The 18,280-nt window shown below is 38.5% G+C and overlaps 1 protein-coding gene across 3 annotated transcripts in view; it reads left to right on the plus strand.

Annotated features, from left to right (window-relative positions):
* The window catches only part of LOC144023662 (vitamin D3 receptor B), a 36,090-nt gene extending 18,764 nt beyond the window's left edge, over positions 1-17,326 (plus strand). For all 3 annotated transcript variants that reach the window (XM_077529356.1, XM_077529354.1, XM_077529355.1), the window contains exons 5-10: positions 845-1,041; positions 2,819-2,918; positions 3,425-3,605; positions 5,460-5,611; positions 7,317-7,433; positions 10,205-17,326. In XM_077529356.1, coding sequence (XP_077385482.1) covers positions 845-1,041; positions 2,819-2,918; positions 3,425-3,605; positions 5,460-5,611; positions 7,317-7,433; positions 10,205-10,458 — 1,001 coding nt within the window. In that variant the 3' untranslated portion in view covers positions 10,459-17,326. The remainder of the gene's footprint in view (positions 1-844; positions 1,042-2,818; positions 2,919-3,424; positions 3,606-5,459; positions 5,612-7,316; positions 7,434-10,204) is intronic.
* The last annotated feature ends 954 nt before the right edge of the window (positions 17,327-18,280 follow it).

The following is an 18,280-nucleotide window of genomic DNA, read 5'->3' on the forward strand; positions in this document are numbered from 1 at the left end:
CAAATTTAAGCCACTAAAATGACCCATCTTTAGTATTCTGATTTAGGCCTAGTCCCGGCTTGATATAAGCCTTGCCGGGCCATTGTTTGTTATACTACTACTCTCCTTAGTAAGTGGACTATCAGGTGTGTGAGGGGTCACGAGATGGCTTTCAAATATTACCTAATATTTGGACTAAGGTCAAGTATCGCTAGGTTTTTGCCCCCATTAGAGTGTTGACATGTTTACTTTGAACTAGTGGAGTCAGCCCGCATTGTAAAGACTAATTATTCTCCAGCTGAAGTTCAAACACCTGCTGTTCCGTACATTTTTTTTCCCTCCTTTTGTTTTGTATGTAGAGTGTGTGAATAGAAGTAAACGGAATATTTGTTTCCTCATATCCGCCCATTGTCCACAAGCCACTTTTATCCCAAAACCTCCCAGTTTCAGCTAAGTTCATTAGCGGGGATTTCCACAAGATGGATAGCTTTGGTTAGGCCGGTACCTCTGTTATGTTGTGTTTCAAAAAACAGCAGTATGTTATTGACAGCCAGCTCGCTTACTCTGGCTCTCTCTGGCTCTCTGTGAGCTAATTCAGTGGCTGGAACAACAAGGAGCCCACACAACAAAGACAATGTTCTCACTTGTCCATCCAGTGCAGCAGGGGTCTCTATGTGCACTGGTCCCCTCCCATTCTCTTCCTCCGGAGAACAACAACACCCCCGCCCAGTGCTATATTGACATAGCTATCATCACAATGCAAAATACATTATGCAAAGATGCGATGACCTTCTTTCTATAGATTACGTTAATTAATAAAATTAAATGGTCAAATGTGTTCCTTTGCACGCCTCCCCCGCCTCAGTCATCTTAACAGACGAGGAAGTGCAGAGGAAGAAGGACCTCATTCAGCGGCGAAAGGACGAGGAGGCCCAACGCGAAGCGGAGAGGGAGGCGCGGCGACCTCGGCTCACCGACGAACAGAGTCAAGTCATCGCCACGCTGGTGGAGGCGCACCACAAAACATTCGACGACTCCTACTCGGACTTCTGCCGCTTTCGGGTTTGTGTGACATTCTGCAATCCAACAACAAACGGGACAATGTTTTGCTAACACCAGCCACCATGTAGCAAACTAAATGTAGGGTGTCCTGTCCTTTTAATGACACGGTTGCGTTCCCACGACGGCGGTGTCACTAGAATTTGTCGCAAGTGGGACTACAACGTAGTCTATCACGAAACTACATTAAAACAGTTGTAAAATCAGTATTACACTAACTATTTTTACAAGGTAGGACTGGGTATTGATTCTAATTTCCTCAACCGATTTGATTTTGATTCACAAGTTCAGTTCAATTCAATTTAGATTTTCCCTATTTGAATCACTTCACTTCAGTCCGATAGATTAATTGTGGAACATCATTTTTTCTTAAATGTCAAGGACATGATAAAAAAAAAAACCAAAAAAAACCCTCCACAAATATACAATTTAAATTTTGTGGAGGAGTAACTGGTTTAGTTTATTAATAAAAGTAACACGTCATCACTGAAGTGTTACAGAAACATTGACATCAGCAAGGATAAGATTAAAATATTTTCATAATTAAAATTTAATGTAATGTAATGTAGTTTGAAATATAAATTAAAAAGATTCTCAATTGTGTTAAAGTGTAATAGGTCAGTAATGTAAGAAAATTCTTTTAAATTTATGTGAACAGTAAATTTCAAGAAGGGTACGATACAAAAAAATTGCTTTTAAAATACTATTTTCTTAAGAATTTATGAGAAAAGAAGATATTAAAATAATTGAGTCATGGTTTTATGAATCGATATCAGGCTCAAAAAGGAAAATTGATTCAATATTGATTATTATTATTATTTTTTTTACAAGACGGAAGCCTTAAATATAAAATAATGACATGAAAGACATTAAAAGTGTGACAGTGTGTACTAGAATTTTTCAGTTTTATTTCTTTTTTTAAGTATATTTTTGGCTTTTTAGCCTTTGACAGGACTGATCAAGATTTTTTAGGAAATCGGAGGGCAAGGGAATGAATTGTTTTCATTTAAAAAAGAAAAAATAATAATTAATTTCAATAATATGCAAAAAAAAAAAAAAAGTTTTATCACATTAACGTACCGGTACTGGGGGGTTGCGGCCTGCGGAGTGGTCGATTAATAAAATATAAAAGGCTACAACAACAAACGGAAACCCACTGTGTATTTTTCTTTGCCTGTACTAGCAGCACAAACATCATAAAACGGGTAACAACAACGGTCACTATGATAATGATGATGAATGATAAAAGTGGCTTGTAAAGTACTACTGTCCACAGGGTTTAAAGTCCTCCGGCATAGTATCAGATTTCCGATGTAAAATATTTTTGGTCTTTCTTGAATCCAGACCATAGCGTATCAAAAGATAGTATCAATCAAATTAACAGCCACTAGTCAATCAGAGGTTAGATAGGTCTCGTCTTGAAATAACTCGATGACAAGTCAAGATACATGACTCACACATCTTCAAAGATAGAAGGGAAAATCACGATGAGAACACATCTTTACTGTTAAAAAAAAAAGAAAAAAAAAGTTTGAAAAATAAATGGTGCTGGGCATGGGTCGATGTAAAGCATCTGGATCACTCGCCTTGTTAATGCTGCAAGGCCAACGTAGTCGTAACAGCTGACCTCATAATTATCACGCTGAGTGTTTGTGTTAACATAAATGCCACGTAATCACTTGTCATCTGCGATAGAAATCCAGTTGTCATCCCCATGTTACCCATTTGTTCATTCAATAAATCTGTAACATCCCGCCATGCTCTTTGTCTCCACTTGTAGCCTCCTGTGCGCGAAGGGCCAGTGACGCGCAGCGCCAGCAGAGCCGCTTCCCTCCACTCTCTGTCGGACGCCTCCTCGGATTCCTTCAGTCACTCTCCGGGTGAGAGGCTCGCTCAAGATCAACATTGGCCGCTGGCTGAAATCATTCAAATAGACCTTCCAGCGCGGTTGCCTTTAGAAGCAAATGTTATTTTTAAAAGGTTACATCGAGAAGGACACGTGAGCCTGCGTTTCGAATTACACAATCTGTTTAGAAAAGAGGAGTATTTATAATTGACTCAAAGCCAGCTTATTTTTGTCAGTTTGTATAATTTGTTTGTACTGCTTTACTGAGAATGCCGAGGAAATCCTTTGAAGGCCTCCTACCCCGCAGACACCTGACGCTCGCTTGTAAACATGAGTTCATGAATGCATCTGTCACTAATGCAGTGCACACAGCGAGACGCACGGTCACATAGCCTACACGCAGCGCCAGCAAATGACCCAAAATAACCCCGGTGCTGTCGAAGAGCTTCACGTGTTTTCATCCACTTTCCGCTGGTGGCTGCTGCCCATTCAATTATCTTAGTATTTGAATTCATAGATTTTTTTTTTCTTTTGTTGCAGAATCGGTCGACGCTAAAATGAACTTGAACAACTTGATGATGATGTATCAGGAGCAGGGCAGCAGCCCTGATTCCAGTGAAGAGGAAGCCTCCAGCTTCTCCATGCTGCCCCACCTGGCCGACCTGGTGTCCTACAGCATTCAGAAGGTCATCGGCTTCGCAAAGATGATCCCGGGCTTCAGGTACATGTTCATTCTCCTGCAGTCTCACAGGGGTCATGTTTGCAAGTTGTATTTGTCGGAGTAGTCCAAATGCAACATACAGTACATTTTAGTGAAGAAACACAATTTTACCTTGTGAAATTGAGCTTCGTTCTGCTTATTTATCCATCTGTTTTGTTTGTGTGATCTGTTTATATTGGTTTGCTAGAGAGACTTGTGCCTCGGGTAACCCACTAGTGACGATTGACTCCATTTTAACAATGAAATGGAACCACATGACCACCCACTAATCCTCCACGGTCCAGCCCACACACAAGCAAAGTTTTCCATGTGACTAATTTATGTGAAGCATGGCAGAAACAACACAGGAAACAACATTCGCCTCTTAGTCAGAGGAAGCACAACACCCCTGGCCTTACCTTCAATCTGTTTACTTTGCAGATTATGAAAAAGAATAACGCGCTGTCAGACGTCTTTCTCAGAATGTCCACGTTGTCGCACCAAATATTTATTAACTTTTACTCAAATAAGTACGGTATTTGTAAGAAGAAAAAAAATGTTTACTTGAGCCATATTATTGTAAAATAACAGTACTCTCACTTGAGTAAAACATGATGCCACCAAGGCAGACAAGGATAATGGTGATGGTAAAATGGAAAGTGGTATTGATAACCACAAAGTCAGAAATTGACATTACAATACCAATTGAGCAATGCACTTCATGACATATCAGTACATCAATTATATATACCTATTATATATTTTTTTTGCATATGATCTTATTGACGAAAAGCAAATGGATTTTTATGTTGAACATCAAAGTATTTAAACCAGACATGGTGACAAAACAACCCCTGCAGATTAAATCATTTCCAATTGGGGTTGAAATTGAAACAATGTAGAAATCAACCAGTATACCGTATTTTTTTTTTTTTTGTTTGTTTTTTGTGTTCTATCTTGCAGTCTCAAAAAGGTACAAGAATGGATATGCAACAAAGTTTAGTGAGTGCATCCCCCCCCCCCCCCCACCATCCCTGCAATAAAACAAAAAAAAAAAGCAGCTGACTCACAAACGGGGAAAACTTGGAGCACTTAATTGAGGGAATGGAAAAAAATGCTCACATCCGAATAACAGGTCAGCCAATGCATTAAAAAAACTGCAATTGGATGACTTGTTGGCGTCACACCGGCACCGCTTTCTATTTTAAATCCACATTTTGGTCTGTGTAGCAGTTTCTTGTTTTTGTTCCCTATTACCAAGTTGATGACCTCTACAGTATGGAAACTGTTCGCACTCCGACAATATTTTATGAGTTCAAGGTTCTGCAGTCTCCTGTCATTCAGTGACATGGACTGCAATATTTTAATGATTGAAGACTATCCTTTCCACCACCATTTTGTCACACATTACAAACTGCCTGTTGGCAGGAAGAAATGTGTCACGTCTTGGGGTCGTCCAAAAGGTCGGGGCTAAAACGAGCAATGTATTTCCTGAAAGTTGTCATTGCCATTGGCTACAAGTGATGGATGTGGTTAGATTACTTATGGAATGTTTGTTTGCCTATGCTTTTCCCACTTAAGTCTGGACTTCGTAGATTCTCATTTTATTTCCATTCTAACTAACCTTGCTAGAGGCAGTGTTCTTATTGACGATGCTTGAACTCACCATGTTGATGCCTTCTTCTACAATGCACACCCCATGACACACTTCTGAAATACAGTTATTATGCAAGTAAATACCACAGGTATTGGTAAGTATGAAACATGATGTATGCATATGTATCATCAAACTAAAATGTGACATCATTAGATCAATTACTTGAAATTTTGTGCAACAGCGGCAGTTTGCTAACATATTAGCATCATCTCCTGCAGAGAGTTGACTGCAGAGGATCAGATCGCCTTGCTGAAGTCGAGTGCCATTGAGGTGATCATGCTGCGCTCAAATCAGAGCTTCAACCTGGAAGACATGTCCTGGAGCTGCGGTGCGCCGGACTTTAAGTACCAGATCAGTGATGTCACCAAAGGTCAGTCTAAATGCTACCACATGTACATTCGACGCCACGCTGCCGTTATTTGTCTTTGCCCGATGGCTCATTTTAGTACCTATGGGAACTGTCTCCACTAAATGATCTCGATACTTCAATACCACTACAATGAGATATAGTGTCATTTTAAACCACTGCAAACTGTACGTCTGGTCATATTAATGTAGAGCTGTCGAAATGAATCGAGTAATTGATTATTAACTCATTCATCCATTTTCACTGAAGCAACCCCCTTTCCTTCCGGCTATGTTACTGGATTTTGAGTGATTTTTCAAGGCCCGCAGAATATTGTGTTCTGTTGCTATAAAAACATGAAACCTACCAAAAGAAAGATTAAAGTCTCTTCTTTTATCAGGAACAAAAAGTACATTTCTATCTGTTTCCGTTTTAAAGCAATAAGCATTAGAATATAGCTAAGTTTCATCATTATGTACAAATCTGCTTTGAATTGTTGTGAAATAGCTTTGTTTTCATCATGGCCCTGTTTGATCTCTTATACTCTGCTGCCACCTGCTGGCCGTAATCACTACAATTTTGTAATCACTACCATTTTTTTCACCCATTCATCTGCAGTTGAGAGGCATCAAAGCCTTCTGTGTGCTCTAGCATAAAAAAACAAAAAACAAAAACGTATAAATACGTCTTTGGGACATTTAATACATTTAAAATAGAACATATTTGGACATTTTTGGGAGCAAATGAGTTAAATTAATCGACAACAATTTTACTAACCGAGTAATTGTTTGGAGTCATTTTTTTTTTCATTATTTAAAATTGTCCATAACTTTTGATTTTAATCAAAATAAGACATTTACAAACATCTCTTTCTCTCTCTCTCTCTATATATATATATATATATATATATATATATATATATATATATATATATATATATATATATCCATCCATCCATCCATCCATTTTCTTGACCGCTTATTCCTCACAAGGGTCGCGGGGGTTGCTGGCGCCTATCTCAGCTGGCTGGGCAGTAGGCAGGGGACACCCTGGACTGGTTGCCAGCCAATCGCAAGGCAATATATATATATATATATATATATATATATATATATATTAGGGCTGCACGATATTGGAAAAACATGCAATATACCGATATAGTTGCCGAACGTAGCGATATCGATATTATTGCGATATTCAACATGTACCTAAAGAAATTACATTTTTATTATCTAATGAAAGAAAAACATTTTTCATGCGACAAAATAAGCAACCTTAATGTAATCTTAGTTAATTAATTGTAATTATGTCTTGATAATTTTCAAATATTGGATGGCGATGCACATTTTAGTTAACATCTGACTGGTGAAATTCATATAAAAAGCATAAAATTCTGTATAAAACTTATTGCATGCCTTTGCGATATGCATTTTGCAAGGGCCAATATCGCGATATCGATATTTTTTCGATATATTGTGCAGCACTAATATATATATATATATATATATATATATATATATTGCGGCACAAATACAATGGTTAATAAACTAATCAAGTATACAAATCCTTTTGTACGTCACTTGAATTCAAAATTAAAATTAATCAATCGATAGATTAATTGACTCTAAAAAATATTCGATAGTGACAACACTATATTAATGCTATTACTCGGAATCTCTCCAGATGGAGCAAAATCATAATGTGCCATGTTGCATCTGTTGTGCTTTAGCGGGCCACACTCTGGAGCTGCTGGAGCCGCTGGTTAAGTTCCAGGTGGGCCTCAAGAAGCTCAGCCTCCACGAGGAAGAACACGTACTGCTGATGGCCATCTGCTTGCTGTCTCCAGGTACGGAATGTTGCTCACTGTTAGCTGGACGGACACTGAACGGTGATCTTGGTTGCCTTACTAGACACAAATGCAAACGAAAAAGGCGAAACGCTTTTGTCGTCTATCGTGTGTGCATACCAACTGACTAGCGGTGACTTGTACACAGATGCTGCTCCATGATGTCACTTCTAGGCGACACAATAAAAAAAAAAAAATTGCATTTCTCATACGTTTGTTACAGCACACTCCCAGTATAGCAAAAGAATGCCGGAAGCAGCTAGTAAAAGCAAAGGCGAAGTCACAATACTTTCCATTCCTTTGGAGAGAGAAAGATGTGGCCACAAGCATTCACTTCCAAAGTTCGAGAGATACTACAATTTAGATCTGCAAAGCCACACAGACCACAGGAGGGAACAGCTTGCAAAACAGCTTGCTGGCGCAGCGGCGTCATGCAAGAGTTGAAAGAAGACAGGTTAGCAAATGTTCTGCAGTTTAACTACTTCAAATAGAAGTGTAACAACAAGTAGCATTTATATTTTGACAGGCAAACATGTGTCTAACTAGTTGTATTTGACAATATGAGGATTCATATACTCAACCAGCAACTGCGCAGCTGTATTAAGTTGTCCTATAATTAAGAAAGATGCTGCTAGATAATGTACTGTAAATGTATTGTTTATTGTTGTTTTATTATTGTTGCCAAAGTAGAATTGCCCTCAGTCTGGAGCTCAGTGAATTTTTTTCTGCTGTCGGGTGTACACGGCAGAACCTTATTATGGCAACAACATTGAGAACACACCACACCCACATAGACTAAAATCTTGCAGTGCCCACAAGGTCCCCCTGCGCTAGAAGTAAATGTACTACTGTACAGGCTTGCCTTAAAAGTGAAGTCAACCCAAAAATGTTCTTAACAGTAAAATGTAAATACAGTATTCTGATTAACTCATTCGCTCCCAGCCATTTTCACAGAAGCAATCCCGTTCGCTCCCGGCTGTTTTACTGGAATTTGACTGATTTTCAAGGCCCACAGAATATTGTGTTCTATTGCTATAAAAACATGGAACTTACCAAAAGAAAGAGTCATCTTTCATAAGGAAAAAAAGTAATTTCTATCCGTTTCCGTTTTGCAGCAATTATCATTAGAATATAGCAAAGTTTAATCAATTATTGACAAATTTATTTAGAATTGTGAGTAATTGAGCTATTTTTCAACATGGCACTAGTTGATCTCCTTTGCTCTGCTGCCACCTGCTGGCTGTTTGTGTAATAACTCCCATGCAATCAGTCTTTGCAGCCGCATCAAAGACTAGCATAAAAAATTAAAAAAAAAGTATAAATACGCCTTTGGGACATTAAAACATCTAAAATAAAACGTTTTATATATATACATGTTTTTGGTAGCAAATAAGTTAATATTGTGTTTGTGAAATTTTAGTTAAATGCACTTGTTTTAATCCATCTCAGGGGGCGGCCAATTTGTTTTGTACTGCCACTTGCCGTCGACTGAAAATGACATCACAGTTGCTCAGGACACAGGAGACTGACCAATCACGGTTCACCTGTTCTTCTGAAGCTGAGCTGTGATTGGTCGTTACTTGAGCCCTGAGCAGCTACAGTATGATGTCATTTTCAGTTGACAGAAAGTAGGAAAATGGCTGCTCCCTGAAATGGATAAAAACAGGTGGATTTTGCTGATTAATTCAAATTCCACAAACTAAATATTTATCAAAATGCTTTGTTTAGACTAGTTGAGGCACATGTGAGATATTACTATTAAGGAAAATGTTGGGTTGACTTCCTTCACTTGAGTATGCTAGTGGTCATCTTTGTGACTCAGAAGACTTGGAGAAAATGCGGTCAGAGGAAACCAAAGTTGAGCTGTTTGCCATCAGTCCATTTGGAATCGTTTTGGGGCTGTTTTTCTGCGATTGGTACAGGGCTTCACCACATTGAGCAGGCAATGAACAGAGCTGGGCTGTAGATGTTTCTTCCAGCATGACAGTGACCCAAACCATACTGCCAGGGCAGCAAAGGAGTGGCTCAAGATGAAAAAAAATTAAGGTCCCGCAGTGGCCTATAGTCAATCCTCTTTCCTCAAAACTTGAAGGATTTAGAATGAGCAAACTAGTAAATTCAGCAGAGGTATTAAATAAATATTTATCTCCATTTTATGTGATTTGAAACTTGAATGCAAGAGTCTCATGTCTTGTCATGGTGTTCCGAGCAAAACTTAACGCATACGTTATATATGTCGCAGAGGTGGCAAATTCAGGTCCAGAAAGTAAAAACCCTGCCACAGTTTGGCTTTAGCCCCTGATGCTAGCTGGCTAGTTAGCTAGCATCTAGGAAGTCAAACTATGGCAGGGTTTTTACTTTCTGGACCTGAATTGGCTTTAGCCCCTGATGCTAACTCCCTAGAAGCTAGCATCAGGGGCTAAAGTCAAACTGTGGCCGGGTTTTTACTTTCTGTGCCTGAATTTGCCAAGTCTGCTAGCTAGCTAACTCTCTAGCTAGCTAGCATCAGGGGCTAAAGCCAAACTGTGGCAGGGTTTTTACTTTCTGGACCTGAATTTGCCACCTCTGCTACCTTGCTAACTTCCTAGCACTAAACGAGCACCATGGGAGCTAGCTAGAGCCTAGCATCTGGGGCTAAAGCCAAACAGTGGCAGGGATTTTTCCTTGGCGGACCTGAAATTGCCACTTCTGCAAGAAAGGATATTCAATATATAAGACCCTCATTTAAACATCCACACGTCAAAACACCGACCCCTCCTCTCCCGCCACAGACCGCCCAGGTGTGCAGGACCACGCTCGGATCGAAGCCCTCCAAGACCGCCTGTCCGAAACCCTTCAGGCCTACATCCAGCTCAACCACCCCGGAGGAAGCCTGCTCTACGCCAAGATGATTCAGAAGCTGGCCGACCTGCGCAGCCTCAACGAGGAGCACTCCAAGCAGTACCGCTCACTCTCATTCCAGCCCGAGCACAGCATGCAGCTCACCCCGCTGGTGCTGGAGGTGTTTGGCAGCGAGGTCTCCTAATGGCAGACGAGGCCCATGCGGGTATCGAAGCTGCTGCTGACGACGACGATGACCTGGATGGACGTCAAGTATGTTTGTGTCTCTTTCAAGAGTCTATATGGAGAGTAAGCAGATGTTTCAGCGACAGTAAACAAGGGAACTACATTCAGTACAACTTAAGCTAAGCATACTTCTGCCTCTTTACGGTGTTTTTTTGTCTATTTAAATCAACGCTGCTTCAAATGCCTGGACATATTGTGTACGTACACAGTGCACAACAACAAACACACTCAGTTATTCATTTAGCCATTCCGTTGAGCTACCTCTTTTTTTTACCGGGGTTGTTTTGTATTTCTATCACCTCTGTGGATGCTTTAGAGACCGTACGGATGACATTTTATCTGATGAAATCAGTGCCTCTGCATTACTTTATGTTATTTTAATGGTCATCTGCTTCTCTACAAGGCAGTGTATATTTATATACAGTCTACCAACCGTTCATCTCTCACCAAAGGTTTGGTCCTCTACCGTCTCGGAAAACCATCTTGCTGCTCTCTGGCATGCGGCCGCGCGATATGCTAACATTTTTCTGACTAGCCTCACAGCCCATGAAGGAAAACGGTCAGTATTTAGCTTGAAATTGCAGAGTGTAGTCTGTCATTTGGCAGATTGGATTTTGGTTTGCCTGGTTTTTGGAGGTGAGAATCAGCCACTAAATGTGTTAGCTACTTTTTTTTTTTTTTTTATGCAAACTGTCAATCAAACCGAGCCAACATCATGGCTTGTTACTCTTTAGTTTTGTTTTCCTAAAGCTTCTAGTAATAGAGTTTATTCCTTGTAAATAGTTCATTGCTACCATGTGTATCATAAGCACTGTTGTATTACCATTTATCGAGCCTATATGCTATATATATCACAGATTTTAAAGGGCTACATGCCAAATCTAACTGGAAGAGTGAATTAAGGCTCCAAGTAAGAGACCTGACTTGTTAATATATTGTAGTATACCTTACTTGGAATTGGCGTAAGAATGGATATAATTGCTCCAGAATTTTTATTTCTTCATTTCACTTCATTACTTCGAAAACAAAAAGAGCTTCACAGAATTCATGTTCTAGAATGTCTGGGGGCGAGGGTGGTGCCGGTGTGGTTGGTGGGCACCTCCAGATGGCTTGTGTGCTGTTCAGCCCTCTAGTGGCTGTATGGTGTAAAGACTACATATGCAGTACATAATGTCAAGTTTAGGGTAACCACAGATGCAATGACGTACTTAAACAAAAGTGGAAGTTCTGTTTCTGCTATAAAGTATTCATACCGGAATTTCAATTAAAGTTGTGAATTTTGATCTTTAAAAAAATGTGTTAACTGTAAATAATATTAAATAAGCTGGTTAAAAATGATGGTTTGCAAAAATACACTAATTTTAACACTAAAATAAGAACAGAGTTCTAATGTTGGGAGGCTGATGATAATGAAATGCTAGTAGGAAAAACAAAGATAATTTGTCTTATAATACAAGTGATTTTTTTTTTCAACTTTCCATTGTAAAATAAGAATGAAGTTGTACATTTGAAAGAAAAAACAAAGTTAAAGTAGGAGTATTACAAAAATGAAGCCCTAACGTTTTAAATTAATACCTTGTTTTACAAGAAAAAAAAAAAATCTGATTATTAGGATTGCCCCCACACTCAAAATTGTAATTTTACAAGAAAAAAAACAAACATCTTTTATGTATTTTGTCTTTTGTCCCATTTAGGACATATACTGCAAAGAAAAATAACTTTGTAACAGGGTATAAAACAAATTTTAGTGCAGATGAAATATTTAAATGTAAAGCATTCGAAATAGTATTTAAATTGTATAAAAATATGCAATATACAATATTGCCATTTTGAATATTATTGTGATTAACTCTCACTTGTCTTGGTTTGGAACGACTGAGTTTGATTATACTCTAATGGGATCATTTGGCATTCACCACCGCTGTAAACTTACCACCGTAGTAGTATTTGGTCATTTGAGTATCTGACCAATTTCCGGTTGTTCATGTCCCGTCGTCAGCGGACTGTTCGCTTGAGAAGTCCAACGTGATCTTTCCGATTTGCTTATCAACCCCTAAAAATGGAGGAAGTACTTAAGAGGCCGCACTATTTGGTGCTACATTGCTCTCAACAAATGACAACTGATCTTTTGATAGGTTTTTGTCTCCCGTTTGCTCCCATTGCTGGTGTTGCTTCTAATATCTGTCAACCGACACGTTCATTGGTCGAAGTGTAGACTTTTCTCGTGGCTGCTGCGACATGTATCATCTGCAAAAGTAGTTTCTGTGATTGGCTATGCAGGCTTCCCGTGCCAGATCTTATGACGCTTCCACTGACATCATCTCAGGGCGCATCGTGCTGCTCCTTGTTCCTCATCTGAGAGCATTGTCGCTTTAAACTGTGCAGCCAAATCTGACTCACCAGCAGGACTTTCATTCTCTGTCACTGTGGCTTCAGTCTAACTTCTACTATTGTGCCAATACAACCAAATAGGGGATATAGTGTATATAGATATAATGGAATGACTTTTGGTTTTCTTTCTAGAATTTCATTAAGCTATCCAGTACAGTATGCAAACATACGAAGTACGTTCATGTCCACAGACGTGAGGAATGAGAATCTTTCAGCAGTACCACTCGTATGCATCAAAATATCAGGACAGCTAGTGGACATATGCTGTGCTTGTTTTTTTGTTTTTGTTGTTTTTTTGTTTTTTGCTTTGTTTTTTTTAAACACACACAACACTGACCTTTTGAAGGTTTTCTCCATACCGTATAGCTCTGGTTCTGGGGTTGTAGCGATTTCTTTAAAGAGAGTAATGCAGTGTTGATCAGTACTAAGTAGTATTAGGGCAGCACTGAAAAGAGGAAAAAAAAAATATGGTGAGAATAGTCGAAAGTGGAAATATTACAGGATTCATTTTACAAAGAAGCTTTGAGGAAGAATAACTATTTTTATGGGAACAAAGTCTTACAAAATATTATTGCCAATTATTATGTTCTATGCAGCCCCACTAGTCTAAATATGGTATTCTGGTTAATATTGCATTAATGGAGAAAGAGTTAAGCAGCAAAATCCAACTGTTTTTACAAGTATCAGAAGGCAGTCATTTTGCCACTTGTTGTCGACTGAAGATGACATCACAGTTGCTCTGGCAATGACCAATTACAACCCGCCTGTTTTCTCAAGCTGAGCACTGCCAGGCGTTATAAAAACAAAACAAAAAAATCCACAGTGCCAGCTGCTTTTGAGCATTTTAACTCATCTTTCAAGGCAAAAAGAATATTGTTTGCCTTTACTACATATACAATGTGGCTACGAAATGAAAGATCGCATTCCATTCATTGGAATTTTACTAATCATCATGAAACGTCTTTGGCAGTCAAAGAGTTAACTGAACCTGAGTTACTGCAAGTGGGAAAATGACCGACCGCCCCCTGAGATGGATAAAAATGGCTGGATTTCATAACTCAAATTCGATAAATGTAATATTAATCAGAATGTCATGTTTAGACTACTGAGGCCACAAATAACATTGTCAAGAAATTTTTAAGGTTGACTTCCCCTTCATTGGGCGCAAAATGTTAATTGTTAACTCATTCACTCCCAGCCATTTTGACTGAAGCAACCCCCTTTAGCTTCGTTTTACTGGATTTGGACTGATTTTGCAGTAAAGCCCACAGAATATTGTGTTCTGTTGCTATAAAAACATGAAGTTACCAAAAAAAAGATTATAGTCTCTTCTTTCATCAGGAAAAAAAAAAAGTACATTTTTATCTGTTTCTGTTTTGCAGCAATTGGCATTAGAATATAGCTATGTTTCATCAATATTCACATTCCTGGTGAAAACACTGGCAAAAAGAGCTTGTTGCAACATGGCCCTGGCTGATCGCTAATACTCTGCTGCCACCTGCTGGCCATTTTTTGTAATAACTACCATTGCTTTATGCCACCTCTTCATGTCAGAACCTGCATCAAATGTATGCTCTTACATAAAAATAAAAAAAAAAAAACATTTAAAAAAACATCTAAATATGTTTTTGGGAGTGAAAGACAAAGTATTAAAAAAAACATGTTTACACGTTTTTGGGTTTGAATGAGTTAATATCGCCGATTGCAACGGAGAAATAAAGTTTGAGACTGTTGCTTTTAGCTTCTTGTGGTATTTTTTTGGTGTATTTCATTCACAAAATTCCAACCAACTTTATTCACATAACTTGAGGACTTTCGTATGATGTTCCTGCTGTTTTTCTTTTCAGTGCAGTCGTAATACTTCTTGGTCGTAATGCGTAATCCAAGTATAGATTTTTGTGGGTTGTGTAAGTGCCACAGGGAGACTTCCCTCCACACGAGAACAGGGTCCGAGAGTTCTTCGGTGAGGATTTCTGAGCTGAAAAGGAAAATACTAGAGGACGAAAGTAACGTAGAAGTTGGAGTTTATTACTACGACATTGTACATATCATAGAGCCACTTATGTCAACACAAGGTTTTCCTGTTTGTTTTCACCATAAAAAGCTGCTTCAAAGGTTTTTAACATTGTGGTGCTTGTTGGAAGACTGGACCTTGTAAATTCTACTGCATTGGCGATCCAGCACAGATTGTATGTGCCAGTCTTTGTTGATATTAGCGCTCTGTTCAACATTGGCGACATATCGTAATACCTGTAATCTACACGTCATGGTACACTATCACCAGCAAGCTTTATAGTTCCATTTGTTTTTTTGTTTTTTTCCTCTTTTCAAAGTTTGTTCGTATGACAGTTGCCATTACAATTCCTGTCCATAGAGCAGATATTTGCTAGCCGTCTCCCCGCCCACATGTTCTCTCGAGTTTCCCTTCCCGCCTTTACGACAGGGATTGTAATGGAATCAACTTAATGTAGTTCTTAAGATGAATAGTGTCCACAATGGATGTACACCATAGTCAACCTAAAAAAAAATAAAAAAAATAAAATAAAATAAACTACCTCTTAGCTCAAATTGTTTTGCTTTAGCATTTGCTTCAGTTTTTACTTTTGTAATGTTTGTATTCATGTTGGTATTTATTGCTGTCTAATGAGTCATACTTCAATGATTACCTCAGAGATATCTCACAAATTATGGGAGAGTCCAGCTAATGAAGTCGTTCCTAGTTTTTGTTTGTTTGTTTGTCTGTTTCTCGTTGTACAGTTGTCTTCTCATACCAAGCATTGCCCCCCCCCAACGCACAAAATACCAGGAGTGTTTTTATTCAATCTTGTGCCTGCACACATTGGCTCGAAATATGTTATACTCTTCTCTACTACATTGTCCTTGGCATATTTAGAGAGTGGAATTTAAAAAAGGTCTACACACTTTATTTAAGAAACCAGATTTTTATGACATCCCAAAAAAAAAAAAAAAAAAAAAAATTTTAACATGATCACCTCTTGCCTAAAGTCAGCTAATCCTAATGGATGGATGATGTTTTCTTTTGTTTTTCGTGAAAGGAAAACCATTTGAAGAATATGACAATTGTTGTCATGTAAGATGCAGCCATGACTTGCCAGAAATTCCTGGAACTCCTTCATAGTTGCGGTTTTCTTGTCCAGTCTTCTTAAACATCAGTGGTGCCATATTTTCTCAACTTCTCTGTGTTCCATGTTACATGTTGCCTTGGACATTTTTGACATTTGAAATGCTGGTTAAGTTTGTACACAGCCGCATGCCCATTTGTAACATGAAAATGTATTCAACCATATGATGTCGAAAGGAGCTGCAGCAATTTCTGGCAAGTACTCGGCCTGCAATCTCAACAATTTCCTACAGGCAATGAAAGTGGAAAAAGTTATTTTTTACATCACAAAAAAGTCATTTTTAGCTGGTGTGTAGACTTTTTTTTTTTTTTTTTTTTTTTTTTTAAGTTTGTAAAGGCAAACCTTGGAGAGGACCTTTTGTGGAGGCGATGTAACTTATTAGGGAAGTATCCGGAGGGACTCTCGTGGCTGAGGGAGCAATGAGAGGCGTGTCAGCCCCACTTGGTACCATATGCATAATTTAAGCTCTATAGTTGTTTCTCCTCACATCTTCTGTCTGTCTACTTCCTTACCTGTGTCATTCCCGGCCCATGTTAGGTCCGACGAGGGGAATTAGGAGAGGCGACATCTTCAGTACACAATTACACTTGACGCAATGCTGCTTTTTTTTTTTTTTTTTTTTTTTTTAATCTTCAAGCATCACCAAGTTAATGACACTACACAATGTGGGCGTGGTCCAAAGTGTCGCCCTCATCCCCCACTGCCCCCAATAGGAACGTAGTGGTACTCATTGGAGAGAGATCACTTTTTGTACTCATGTCAAACTGCTTCAGGTAAACACTGAATGAAATATGAGTTTTGTTTTTGTTTTTTTTGTTTTTTTAAATATAAAAAGGAAGATTGTTGCCATGGCGACTTGTACCCTGAGCTGTGTGCCATATGACCTTTTTACTGCAGGGACACCAAGTTCCCCAGCTTCATGTGTGACTGGGAGAGTATCTGACTTATGACGTAGTACTTATGAATTTGGCGTTGAATTCTAATCCGTCACTATGAAGCCAAATTATGCCACGTTCAATTAAAAATGCCTAAACCAACAAAAGCACTTCATATAATCTCATATAATGCGCGCATACTGATTGAATCTATTTGCCACAAAAGGCCTAATGTATAGGTCACGCTTGGCTCTAGTTATCGGAAAGATTTAAATCACCTAAATGTTATTGTAATTGCAATTTTATCTTCTGTCTTTTTTTTTTCCTCAAAGATCTCTTTTCTATTATAAGTTTGTGTTTATGTAATATTATTTTGTCCAATGTTTTGCAAATCAAAAATAAACACTTGTACAGTGCAGTGTGCTTCTGTGTGCTATCTTTGAGGGACAATCCACAACACCAACCTAATTTGAACCAAAGCACTTATTTTACATTAGAAATACCACCACTGTCACAAAAAATTATACTGAAATTATACTTTCTCTCTTTTTGGGTTATGATCTCATTTCATTAGGAAGCATTTCATGATTAGATTATTTCATTAGTTTAGGTTGTTCCGTTTTCGATTCAATTTCTTATCCATGAATCATGCAAATGATATGTCATTGATGTATATGATAATACATTTCAGCATATGGGAAGTTTTCCCGCTTAGATGAAATTCAATGTCCACAAGTGTTGCAAATAGCCCTGGTATCATCTTTAGAGACAAAAAAATAAAACAAAATGGAGTCATCACTCATCAAAAGCCATTCTCATCAGTGGCCAGCTTTCACTTAATTCAATTTAATTTTGAAAGTGGCCAAATGTGCCAGTTTATTTGAGGATAAGGTATAAAATATGTTTTTAAGAAGTAATGTATATGTAAAGTATTAATTATGTAATTTTATTTTTTAATTGTTCATTGTACCTGTGCATATTTACAACAAATTAAGTCAGCAATTATTTAATATCAATTTAAAAAAAGAAATATTGCAATTACCCAATTTCAGGAGAAGCAATGGCTAAATTTGTGTTAGAAATATTACAGGGCTATTGATGTAAATTCTCGGTTTCAGAAACGTCTGGCCGGGGTGGATGAATTGCTTTAAATAAATGCAGTTTACCAGTTATCCACCAGAGGTCAGTGTCTGTCTTTCCCAGTGAGTCAAACAGCCCATCACTGTCTGACCTGATGACCTGTGACAGGCCGGTCAGGAGCAGTTAGCATCAGTTAGGCGCTGGCGGACAGCGTGACCACAAAGTTGTGGTGGCACACTGAAGGCTTGTATCAAGACACATCTGACGCGTGTACAATATGCCGGATGAGATT

The sequence above is a fragment of the Festucalex cinctus genome, chromosome 8 (assembly GCF_051991245.1).
Source record: "Festucalex cinctus isolate MCC-2025b chromosome 8, RoL_Fcin_1.0, whole genome shotgun sequence".
Taxonomy (NCBI): domain Eukaryota; kingdom Metazoa; phylum Chordata; class Actinopteri; order Syngnathiformes; family Syngnathidae; genus Festucalex; species Festucalex cinctus.